The sequence below is a fragment of the Helianthus annuus genome, chromosome 9 (genome assembly GCF_002127325.2).
Source record: "Helianthus annuus cultivar XRQ/B chromosome 9, HanXRQr2.0-SUNRISE, whole genome shotgun sequence".
NCBI classification, from domain to species: domain Eukaryota; kingdom Viridiplantae; phylum Streptophyta; class Magnoliopsida; order Asterales; family Asteraceae; genus Helianthus; species Helianthus annuus.
This window is the reverse complement of record NC_035441.2, coordinates 128,843,914-128,856,346: the sequence shown is the minus strand read 5'-3', so window position 1 is coordinate 128,856,346 and position 12,433 is coordinate 128,843,914. Positions and strand designations below refer to the sequence as shown.

General features: G+C 35.7%; 1 protein-coding gene across 1 annotated transcript; it reads right to left on the bottom strand.

The window, feature by feature from the left end:
• Positions 1-1,056: 1,056 nt before the first annotated feature.
• On the bottom strand, positions 1,057-8,883 carry LOC110937116 (protein ZINC INDUCED FACILITATOR-LIKE 1). The gene is made up of 15 exons (XM_035977032.1): positions 8,826-8,883; positions 7,925-8,027; positions 7,737-7,839; positions 7,606-7,659; positions 7,400-7,462; positions 7,011-7,060; positions 6,817-6,892; positions 2,759-2,938; positions 2,497-2,584; positions 2,156-2,241; positions 1,903-2,010; positions 1,555-1,599; positions 1,380-1,468; positions 1,256-1,299; positions 1,057-1,163 (listed from the first exon to the last, which is right to left on the bottom strand). Exons 2-15 carry the CDS (start codon positions 8,014-8,016, stop codon positions 1,057-1,059), a joined length of 1,185 nt encoding a protein of 394 aa, XP_035832925.1. The 5' UTR covers positions 8,017-8,027; positions 8,826-8,883.
• Between the last annotated feature and the right edge of the window lie 3,550 nt (positions 8,884-12,433).

Sequence of the window (12,433 nt, the reverse complement as noted above, 5' to 3'; positions counted from 1 at the left end):
CCCTCTACTTTCTTACCCCTCAAGTCAAATCATGTAGATCAAGGCTTCCCCAACCTTTTTGAGGGCCTAAAACGGGTTCTAAATTCAGGCCTATATAAATCGGACACTTACCGTAAAAAAATTCGCTTTGGATCCAATCCTAAGATGTGGAAATATAGTGACACAAAGTTTTATAAACGATTACTAAAAGACGTACAATCATGCATATTATAGTTGGAGTGAGTTTTAGTAAAAATAAAAACTCTTTAGCCATATAAGTTTGTTTTCTTTGTCAAAAACTGAAAATAAACTTACCCTCACACTTTCTAATACGTTGAAAAGAAAAAAAATCACAAAGCAATGTTAAAAGAAAAAAATTGCAAAGCAATATTCAGAAATCAAACCATCCGAAAACGATGAGAAAAATTAATATAATTTTACATTGACTGAAAACCATAAAAATGAATATGGGTATGGTTTACCGGTACCAATTTCGGTATTGGTCGGTTCGGTTTGCCACGATATGAATACAAGTTTGTTTTCAACAAAATATATACCGGAATGTTGAGAAAAAAAACTTAAACATAGTGGCGTATTCAAAACAAGGCAGCTTTTATTCATGTGACCCGATTTACCTTTATACTTTAAACTTGATTTAGCCCTTATACAAATACATGACTACCAAAAAAGTAAACAAAATCGATGCAAAATAAACTTTAAAGGCCATTTCAATGTTAAAACAGCAACTTATATCTACATAATTGAATGTCCATGATCGTATATTCTGACTGACCTGACAGACTGCAGTTTATTACATAAAAACAATAAGATCTTAACTGGTACGGGTTAACCCACTAGAGTCCTTCCAACTAGTAATGGTTTGAAATCAAAAACGGTTTGAACGTCAACAGTACTCCAATTCCGTCTATCACATTCAAGAGGAAAAATATCATTTGGTCGCCTGCAGTTAAACAAACCCGTAAAGCTAGTATTGGTTGGGTAACAGTTCAAAATGGGTTCAGACCGGTATATGTAATGCAGGTCAGGTTGGGTTTTACAGAACCATGTTAAAAATATTCATTTTAAAGGTTTTATTTGATTGAACACTTCTCTTATTTTCAACACGTGTTGACACATTTGACCATTTTCCTTTTCAGCTATATAGATCTTATAGCTTAAACAATCTGAATTATTAGAAACAAATTATAACCCAACTTAACTCAACTCATTTGTATAATATATCAACAGACTATTTTTTAATTTTGAAAGCATGTACCTGGAAGAAATGCTGCATTAAGTCTCTTTTGAGACCATGATAAACTGCAGAAATTTAAGATTTCATGTGATGTGACACAAAAATTGAAAAAATAAAATAAAAATAAAAACAAATGAGTACTCACAGTGCTCCCCCACATGCAGGACCAATGGCTTTACAAATTGACATCAAAGTCATGGCAATACCATTGGCTGCACCTCTTTGGTGTTGATCCTGTTATACATGCACATTTGTTTTAATATAAACTTTGACCAATATGCCTAAACAATGTTGAAAGATTAAATAACAATTATGAATACCACAGCTTTATTTTGCAGCATTAAGGTCCCAGTTGTGATGCACACCTGGTTAAAAAAAGTTGATATTCAAATCTTTATATTTTGTAAGATCGATTCATATGATGTACCTTTTGGTAATTTATGTGGTTGACCAGTTTCAGTTTTACATAAAATTTTGAAGTTTACGCATTTCAAATTAAATGGTTGCAATTATCTCGTCTGCCTGTTTATGAGATCAGAAGTAAACACCACATACTCTTACCAAGTACACCATCAATGTGTTCACAATCACATCTTAAATGAAGTAATAGATAGCAGTTAATCACGTGATTACATAAAGTAAACAATAGAAAGCCACTAAAAACTTACTGATAGAACGCTTCTCACAATCGAAGCACAACTTAATGTAAAGAAGAGCATGAAGCCAGATAGCATCGCTATGTATGGATAACTTGCGAGTAGAGGTATAGACAAAACCTACACGAGAAATAGTTGTATTACATAGGATAGTATGCAAAGAGCAAAAACATGGCATCATGGAAACATGGGTGTGGTTATCCGAATCGTATCAGACTACCAAAGTCAAAAGGTAGACAAATAACGAGTCAAGAGGAAGACTTACTCCTGACATGCGAACTACCATTATGGGCCCAAATCTCCTCTCTGCAATCGGATATAATGCCATTTGGAAAAGGAGAAGGCTTAACCCTACAACAAGTCTTGGTGATTAGTGGAGATTACTATAAAAAATGTATTTTAGTCAGATTTAAGCTTTCAAATTTTGACATCTTGAAACGCTAGCGTATAATGAAGTTTTGACATCTTGAAAACAAACAAATATTCTAGTTCATCATAGTGGTGTCCCAAATTTAGTACAAAAATAAAAATTAAGAAACTCCTCCAACACCTTCACATGTTAACTTATGTATTGCAGATTGTTTTGTCCAACACTAAAGAGTTCACCTGTGATAGATAGGACTATGCCAACATCCTCAGTAGTATAACTAAGTCCCCCCAAACTCCTCGGGCTAACAGCCCATAATGAGAAAATCTGTGAACGATAAAAGTCAACGCCGTTTTGTAACTTATGATGGTTGAACTTATACAAATGAATACTTGACTGTATATCACCAACTAAAACCATCGATTTTTCAAATCAACCTCTAGGTTGAAGGAATGGTAGAAATTCCTCATTTATGATTTGAAACTAGATTTTATAATCTACCTCCGAGTAAGCCATGTTCTGGAGAGAAAAAACACTATAGACAATGATAGAAGACATTAAAGGCCAGTTCTTAAGGAGGCTTATCAAAGTAGAATCTTTTTTCTCATTTGTATTTTCCTCGGCATCAACTACATATGAAGTAGACTCCACCTCATTTTTTTGGTGAAAGTGTAGCGTTTCCTGCAGTTTAATAAAAATTATCATCTTAAGTTCCAAAAAATAAAGATAGGTCAAATGTCTAACACCCTATATGACTCTTATGACATGTTAATATTTTGTTTTTTTTTTGTTAAGTCCATGGTTATTGGTGTTAGAATATTATAAACATAATTTCGTATTTATGTTATGTAACAAATCTAGGATATATGTATACTTATATGTATGTGTGTAATAATTCGAAGAGGTGTGATTTGTGGTTGGCATCGGTTTCAAATGGTGGTTAATCCCGCCAAATTCAACCGCCACTCCAACCGTCACTCCTCCCAATGTATTTATGTCTTTTGCCGGGAACTTACTCGGTACCAAGACAATTAAAACCACCATTAATTGTCCACATCAATCTTACACCATTTGTCTAATTTTCGATTCATTATCATACTGTTTTGATATCATGAATACCAATTCATATGGTGATTCCGCTGCATCACAATCTGATGGCCAATATAGTGGTATCAGAGCACCAGGTTATTCCGATCTTAGGGCAACGTCTACAACAATTCCGTGTCAACACCGTGCAGACGAAAGAAGGGGAAGAAGATGGTTAATAAAACGGTGTTACTATTGTAACAACCCAGGCCATCAAGTTTCAAACTGTAAAAGGAAAGAAAATGATGAAGAATCCCAACTAATACGTCTTGCTATTAACACCGGTGTGCAACAACGGGATGTCGAGAATGAAGATCACAGAAGAAGTCAGGAACCAGAATTTCTAGTGGCCGGAACCGACGGAGGTTTATGGTCGGAAATGTGGTATGTCACTAAAACTTTAAAACGTCATTTCTCTGGAAATTTAAACATGTTTAAGCGTATTAAGAGCATGAATGGGGTAGAGTTAAACACGGGTGAAAATCAGTTTTATTTCATAAGGGGTATCGGAGTTGTGGAGGTTATTTCAGAGATCGAAAAAATTCGTATCAAAGTGTATTTTATTCACAAGACATAGATAGGAATGTCTTAAGTTATGATCAGTTAATCACGCAGGGGTTTACGGTAAAATTCTCTGGGGATAAGTGTAAACTCTATCCTACTTTTAGTGTTCCTTTAATAAATGGTGTAGATGCAAAATCTGGGCTAACAAAGGAAGAAGAAATGGGTATTTTAGAAAAACAGAAGATGATGAATAAAGAAACAGAGTTTATGGCATTCAAAACAAATTACTTGAACAATTATTTCGAAAATCTTGAAATATCATCAAACGAACCGGATTGGAACGTGATGATACTTCAAACTATGGAGTTCAAGGATTTTTTGGATTGCAAGGCTTTACTTGACATGATGGACGATGATGAGTATATCGGAAAGTATAAGTATATTCTTCAAACAAAATTTGAAGAAATGGTAGAATGGTTTATAACAAGGAAACTGGGGATAACAACCAGACCACTTCCGGCCTACGCGTCAAATAATCGGAAGGTGAGTTTGTTGGATCTGTATCTAGAAACAGAAAAAGAAGGAGGACACAGAGGTGTAACTGAGAATAATCTGTGGCCTAAGGTGGCCAAAGATATGGGATTCGAGTATAGTGATGGTGAGTTAATGCGTCTCATATATGTGATGTACTTGGACGTCCTCGTCTATTACTATAAGTTCAAGATCATTCAATCAAAAGTCTGTGAAAAAGAGACAGCAGATGAGAAGGAAGTGCTAATTACTAAGATGGATCTGCGGAGCAGCCGAAGTGAGGGAGAAGACGTCAAGCATGATAAAGGTGAAGATGACGGTCAAGAGGTTGCTGGAAGTCCAAAGGAGCACTATGTCTTTTTCACTAATGATGGGTGGAATGAGATCAAAAGGAGAACACAAATCAGGAGAACCTTCGACTTCAACAGGGCAAGGGCAGCCATGGATGCGGCTAATGAGAGTGTTCTTAAATACTCCCGTAAACCCGATTATGTTTAGGGGAGAGTGTTAGAATATTATAAACATAATTTCGTATTTATGTTATGTAACAAATCTAGGATATATGTATACTTATATGTATGTGTGTAATAATTCGAAGAGGTGTGACTTGTGGGTGGCATCGGTTTCAAATGGTGGTTAATCCCGCCAAATTCAACCGCCACTCCAACCGTCGCTCCTCCCAATGTATTTATGTCTTTTGCCGGGAACTTACTCGGTACCAAGACAATTAAAACCGCCATTAATTGTCCACACCAATCTTACACCATTTGTCTAATTTTCGATTCATTATCATACTGTTTTGATATCATGAATACCAATTCATATGGTGATTCCGCTGCATCACAATCTGATGGCCAATAATTGGGGCGTTAGTTACAGCTCAGAGTTAGACATTCGTTCTTCTTACCAAAAAAAGATTTAACATTTATCGTCAACTATTTCAGTAGATCAAAATCATTCCTATTTTCATTATAGTCTCACAATTTAAACTTTTTTTTTTATCATAGTGGAGGTTGGCTTTACAGAAAATGGAGGCTTAAAAGTAGTTTTGATAAATAACACTTATGATCTGATACCACCATCCCCTAAACTTAGCATCGGTAATGGCTCGTCACGTCGGCTTTGATGATAAACGCATTTTTTTTCTTTAAACTTGTCATGATTCGTCCATAGATCCACCTTGATTTGTTTCGTGATGCCGAGTACGGTAATATTGTTGTTCATTACCCATTTTGTCGCTGAAAGTCTTTGATCTGTCGTTAAAAATTCTTCTTCTGTCGCTAAAGTCTTCACTAGATTATCCTTTCTTCTCTGTGTCATCTTTTCAGATTTATTTGCAGAAGTAATTTTTGTATAAACTTCTTTAGAAAACAGACCATCATGCCATTGCCTCCGATTGTTTTCTTGTTCTTCTGTCGCTAATAATCGTTCTGTCACTAATCTGTCTTCTGTCGCTATCTTTCTTCTCTTGTCACTAACTGCCGTCGCTAAATCTGGGTAGCCTTTCTTTCCTTTTTGTTCCCACCTTTTCTGCATCCTTCTCTTCTTCATTTTAACGTCTGATGTTCTTCTATTTTGATGATCCTCTATTTCCATTCCTTTCATATCTTCATCCTTCGTCCTTCTCTCGATATCTCGGTTCTCTTTCTCTCTCACATGTAATCGGGGACTCATATAACCGGGATCGCTTAATTCTAATCGTAATTCTGATCGTTCCATTTCTATGTTCTGATCATCGAACATCTCCTTTTCTTTCATATCTTTATTTTGGTGATCTTCCTTGTTTACATCACCATGAGAATTGAAATCTCCCATTTCCGTTGTTTGTTCTCGTCTTTCTTCTTTCTCTTGTTCCAGTAACGCGATTTCGATTTCTAATTTCATTAGAATCTCTCGCTTCATTCTTGCGAACATTCGTGATCGCGGAGTTGTGCGATCGGGTTTGAATTCGTCTCCGTCTCCGTATACTCTGTTTTTGTTCTTCATACGGTTGTGCCCGGAATCGTATAATATCGATCGATCTTCATCGATTTCCCACCATGGCTCTGATACCACTTTCTTAACAGCGGAAGTCGGTGATACTTCTATCATCGTAAGCATCATCATCGTCATCGTATTCATGTGTGTGTTTGATATGAACGTGTGTTGTGCAGAGAACATATAAACATACAGATAAGGATATTATAATGTAAAATATCTTGGTGAATTACAAATGTTGAGAATACATTCTATATATAGGGTAGAGGTGACGGTTGTTAACCGACACACCCTTTCATAATCGTTTAATAATATATAATTCCTAATGCTAACTTATGATCTAGTTATCCTAACTAAATAACACTAATAAATAATATATGCTAAGTTTATATTCTAACATATCATGATAAGATACACGCTAATGGAATTATTAAGGAAAAATTAATTGCATAAAATTGTACCGGAAGCCATATTGCACCAGTGGTCACAAAAAGTGCGAAAATAGAGATGCAAAGGCAAGGCAGTAAGTATGGAAATCTGCATCACAAGTCACAGTTGCAATTTGTTGAATTTGCATAACTATAACAAGAATAATTTTTTACCGATAATATCATCATTGTTGAAAAATAAATAAGTTAAAAAGGGGTAACACTACCTCCCCAATAGAGAATCTGAAGATACTAGACTTGAAAATTTCTCTGCAGGCTTAATTTCAAAAGAAGCACAAATTTGAAAGTAAATAGTAATATATTTGATAAATTAAGTAGCAAAATAATCTACTTTTTCCAATCAATATCACCATGAATGGTTTCTTTTTTATATCAATTTAAACAGTAAATAATCCATTGGGTGAAAGTTGTAATCTTTTTTGTCATTAAGAACACCTACCAACTGTCATTTAAACTATATGCAAGATTGTGATAAGAAGATTGTGACCCATGCTTAGTGAAGAAGTGAACTGGGCATAAATACAGTTCTTTCAATCAATTTTCAAGATATATGAAAAGCCATATAGCATATCAACATACAGTTGGAGATATAAACCTGTGCAAGGAAACCTCCCAAAGCTGGACCAATGACCAATCCTATCCCATATGATGTACTAATCTGAAATAGATCACCCAGTTCATAAATCTCCATGCGAAAAACACTAATGGAGTGTAATAAACAATAACGACAATCCAAAAATGCAGCAACTTGAAGTTGATGCCATAAGAAATTATAGAAAAGAAAAGGGCCTGATTACTTACAGATGACAATCCTAAAGCTTGATGTTCCTCACGGAAAAGTTCACATGCATATGCCTGTTTATAGGAGCAGAGAATCAAAATTAATTACCAAATCTAAATGGCTATGAAATAAGATGTTAGATAAGGATTACCCTTATAGGTCCAAGTAGCCCATTTAAAGAGCCAAGAAGAAACCTTGTAATGATAGCCATCCAATAATTGACACTAAAACCGAAAAGTGTGTTGAAAATAACGCTGAAGGAGAAGAAATTTACAAGTTGTAAGACAACAATGTATTCAATTCAAATATTAATGAAAAGCAAGGGGAAAAGTAACGAACACAGTTGAAGTTCCTATAGTAATAACCGGTTTTCGACCATATCGATCAGCACACATCCCCCAAAAGACAGATGTCAATGCTCTTCCAATCATATATGCAGACCCTCAAAAATTTGAGATAAGAGACATGGTTTCAGTCAATGATCAATCAACCAATGCCATTATTCATTCGTGAAACCTAGGGATTGTTCGTACATCTGGTTTATTCATTAAAACACTATTTTACACACGTAAGATAATGTGTTTGTGTTTGTAGCTCACCGTGTTCAGGTAGGTGGTGCAAGTTGAGAGTAGCCACAGGAGTTTTGTGTGACAAGTGGTTCCTAGCAAAACATAGTGAAATTCTATAGGATCTCAATTCACCCAACTATGCTATTTGGAACCAATTGTTAAGCCAACAAGAAAGCAAGAAAACACGATCGTGAAAGTTGGGGGTAGCATAAATGAAGATGCTAAGGTGGATGAGTGGGCACACAATGTTGGTTGGATAAGTAATGATGTTTTTTGGGATAACTGGTGTTGCACACAATGCGGATAAGATAGGGGAGGGGAGGGGAGGGGAGATTTAGATGGTTTGGGGATGTGCAAAGGAGACAGACGATGACACCTACAAGAAGCGTACAGACCCTCATGGTTATGAGCACATTAAGAGTGGTTTGTTAGCCTTGCACCACCTACTACTAGTATAGACTTTATGTTATTTGTATTTTTATAGTGTAAGATAAAAAAGAAAAAAAGGAATGTATCTTGAGTTGGGGTTTTATAGAGGTAAGGTTTTTCATTTTCTCACACTCCCATACCCTACTCTCTGATAGTATGTTTGTTTGTCAGGTATGAAATATCACATAAACGCTTTCAAAACACATATCTAAACACACATATAATGAGAAAAATTTGCCTACCTACAAAACCAGCATAGTAGTTAATGTCTTCCTCTTTCTCTGCAATATTAAAATCCCTTATCAACATCATAGTAGCTACCCGTCATACCGATCCACATTACATCTGGGACAACTTCATAGTATACTTTTCCCAAAAGTGGCTTCTTAAGACCCTATTTGGTCTCTAAACTCACGTTTTGGTCTTGTATAAAAGTCTCGTTTTTAGTTGAAAGAAAACGGAAAATGAATCAGGTATCTCAAGGCTACAAATATTACTATAAATGGAATGTATCAGTTTGGCGGCTCAATAGAGAGAATGCATTGTGCATAGGATGGATAGCTTTGGTTCTGTATATCAGTTGTAATGTAGTCTAACACTTGGTAAGCAATGAAAACGTTTACAAAAGCTGTTATAGATAACACGTGGCAGTCTCTAGGGGTTACACGTAACACGTCTGCAAAAAGTGTAACACATGACTAAAGGAAGTCTATTCATTTGGATTTTATAGTTTTAACTAATGTGAGATTTCTTCCTATAATTGGCCTCTCTCTCTCTCTCTATATATATATATATATATATATATATAGAATTGCGCTAAAATAAGAACCACCTCGAGTTGTAAGAACCGCGAGAACTTTTTGATCCGGGCCTTGGTGGACCAAATTTTTTTTTTCAGAAACGTAGATGCATGTATAAAAACAACATTTGTAAAAAAAAATTCAAAAAAAAAATGTTGTGGGTGTAGTTTTGAGCAACACAAGTTTGTGTTTACAGGACCCGTAAATTTTCCGACCAGATTTACGGGTCCCGTAAACACAAACTTGTGGCGCTCAAAACTACACACACGACATTTTTTTTTTGATTTTTTTTACAAATGGTGTTTATATACATGCATCTACGTCCATGAAAAAAAAAATTTGGTCCACCGCGCCCCCTACGGTGTAGTTCTCACGGTTCTTACAACTCGAGGTGGTTCTCATTTTAACATTCCCCTATATATATATATATATAGGACAAAGATCCGTTAGGAACCACCCCTTATTGCGAGAACCGCGAGAACCAATGTGAACACTTGGCAAAATTGTAATTATGTGGTACTTATTATAAAACACGCGCCCCTCTGTTTCATAACTCTGTTCACGATTAATAGTTAGGGTTTCATTCATCAGATCAGAACTTTGTATACATCGACGACGGTGGCCGACGACGTTCACATATCTCACCGGAGTTCACGACGGTGGCATCCGGTCACGGTGTTTTCAGCGGCATTCACAACGACAACCCACCATTTACACCCTCTACATGGCATCCTCTGATTCATCAATTGTCAATTATCACACATCTGATGTTCCTCATACATTTTATGATAATCCTCCTCATATCTACATGGCATCATCTGATTCATTAAGTGTCGATTCTCACACATATGATGTTCCTCCTCATACATTATCTGGTATTCCTCCTCATATACATCTGATGCTGTTCTAAATTGTGATCTGGTTTGTGTCCTAGGGTTAATTTTGAGTTCTACTTTTCGTGTGTATGCGTTAGGAACAAGCTATGAATTGGTCATGATCTAAGTTGTTCTTATGAGTTTCCATGAGTGTAAGGTAGGTAAAAGTAAAGTAGAATGAAAGAGGAGCCAGTTGAAGCTTGCTTACGTAGCCGATTTCGTATGGTGATCTGCCAGTATTTGTGTTAACCGAGGTTTTTAAGAACGTACTGATAGTTAGGTATGGAGTAGACTGTTATATAATCTTTTAGTTCTTCATCTGCAAGTAGTCTTGTGGTATTCTGGCATAGACGATGAGTTCACGGACTTAATAAGATCATTGTCGATATATTTTTTCGTTTTGCAGTTTTTAGCTAATTGCATATGGTGATCTTCCTTGATTTGTGTTTACCAAGGTTTTAAACTTTTAAGAATCTACTGAAAAATAGCTATTGAGAAGACTATTATATAATCTTTTAGTTCTTCATCTGCAAGTAATTTTGTGGTATTCCGGCGTAGAAGATGAGATCATGTACTGGTTAAGATCTTTGTCGATATATATTTTTAATTTGCATGTTGTAGATACTCTGTAAATATTATATTAAATGATATGCACATATGCATTATATTTACTGTAAATGATCTTGTATTAAATTATATGCACATGTGCATTATATTGATTGTAAATGATATTGTATTAAATTATATGCACATGTGCATTATGTTGAAAATTAGAATATATAATTGATGTATGTATTCTGAATAAGTGCCTTATAGATAACTATCCAATTATGTACAGAATGGCAGCAAACAAAGGGTCTTGGGTGGCGGACAACTACAAAAAAAAATAGGGGAGGTCACTGTGTGAGATTGGCAATGGAATAATAAGTCGACAACCGGGGAGGCATGGGTGTATTATATGCAGCAAAGTCGCAGAAGAAGTTTGAATCGATCTCTCGCTTGGGATATATCGATTCTCAAAAGCACCGTATATCTAACCATTCTCGTTCATCTACTCCTGGTAAGAAATGATTGATATACGGATATACCAATTTCAGGTTATTATAATATTAAGTTTTGCAAGTTCTAAAATTTTACTTTCTATGTAGGTGGATGTTTGCGTCTTGTTCCAACGAAAGAGGTAGTTGAGTATGTGACCAAACTGCTTTTAGATTCACGTGTCAAGACCTACAGGAACATACAGAATATGCCGACGTTTATATTAGACAAGAGGGAACGAATGGGCTCTAGGTTTATTTCGGATAATGGATTAGTGGAGGACCCTATTGATGTTGAAAAGCAAAGGGCCGTTGTCAATCTATGGACCGAAGAAGATAGACAAATGTTCTTAGATAATTATGCTTTGTTTGGCAAAAACTTCAAAAAGATTGCATCTTTTTTTCAACACAAAACAGTTGCTGAATGTGTTGAGTTCTATTACAAGAATCACAAGTCTGGGAGTTTCCAAAAAACAAAGAAGAATTCAAAATTTTGCGAAAGGGAAGTCGTGTGATGTTAATACTAACAGTACGTGTTTGGTGACTCATGGGAAAAGACCCAATCGGGAAACGGGGGCCACTTCTCTCGACATGCTCGGTGCTGCTTCAGCAATGGTTGCTAATGTGAATGAACGGTCGAATGATTTTACTATCTATTGTAACGAGCAGGAAACCGTTGCAGCCGATGTGTTGGCTGGGATTTGTGGGTCGATATCATCAGAAGCTTTGGGTTCTTGCATTACCAGTTCAGTTGACCACCCGAAATTGGGTCGTTCTTCGCTAAACGATGTTGATGAGCTGAGGAGACTTGTTCGGATGACAGTTGTGGGGAAGATACGAATGTTGGAGTTGAACCTACGGCATCATCCTAATTTGTTATCAATTATGTATTACATGTAATTATTTGTGATTTTATTATTACCCACTTAAAATAATGTAATTTTATTACTACCCATTTAACTTACAATATTAATATTAATGCCTAACTTACAATATGCACATGTGCATACATATCGACCAGTTGTATCTAACAGTTGAATCATCTTGTTTATTGATATACCATTGTTTATTATTATACATGTTACTAATATTAATATAAAACCCCGTTTGTTATACCTTATATATAACTATACCCATT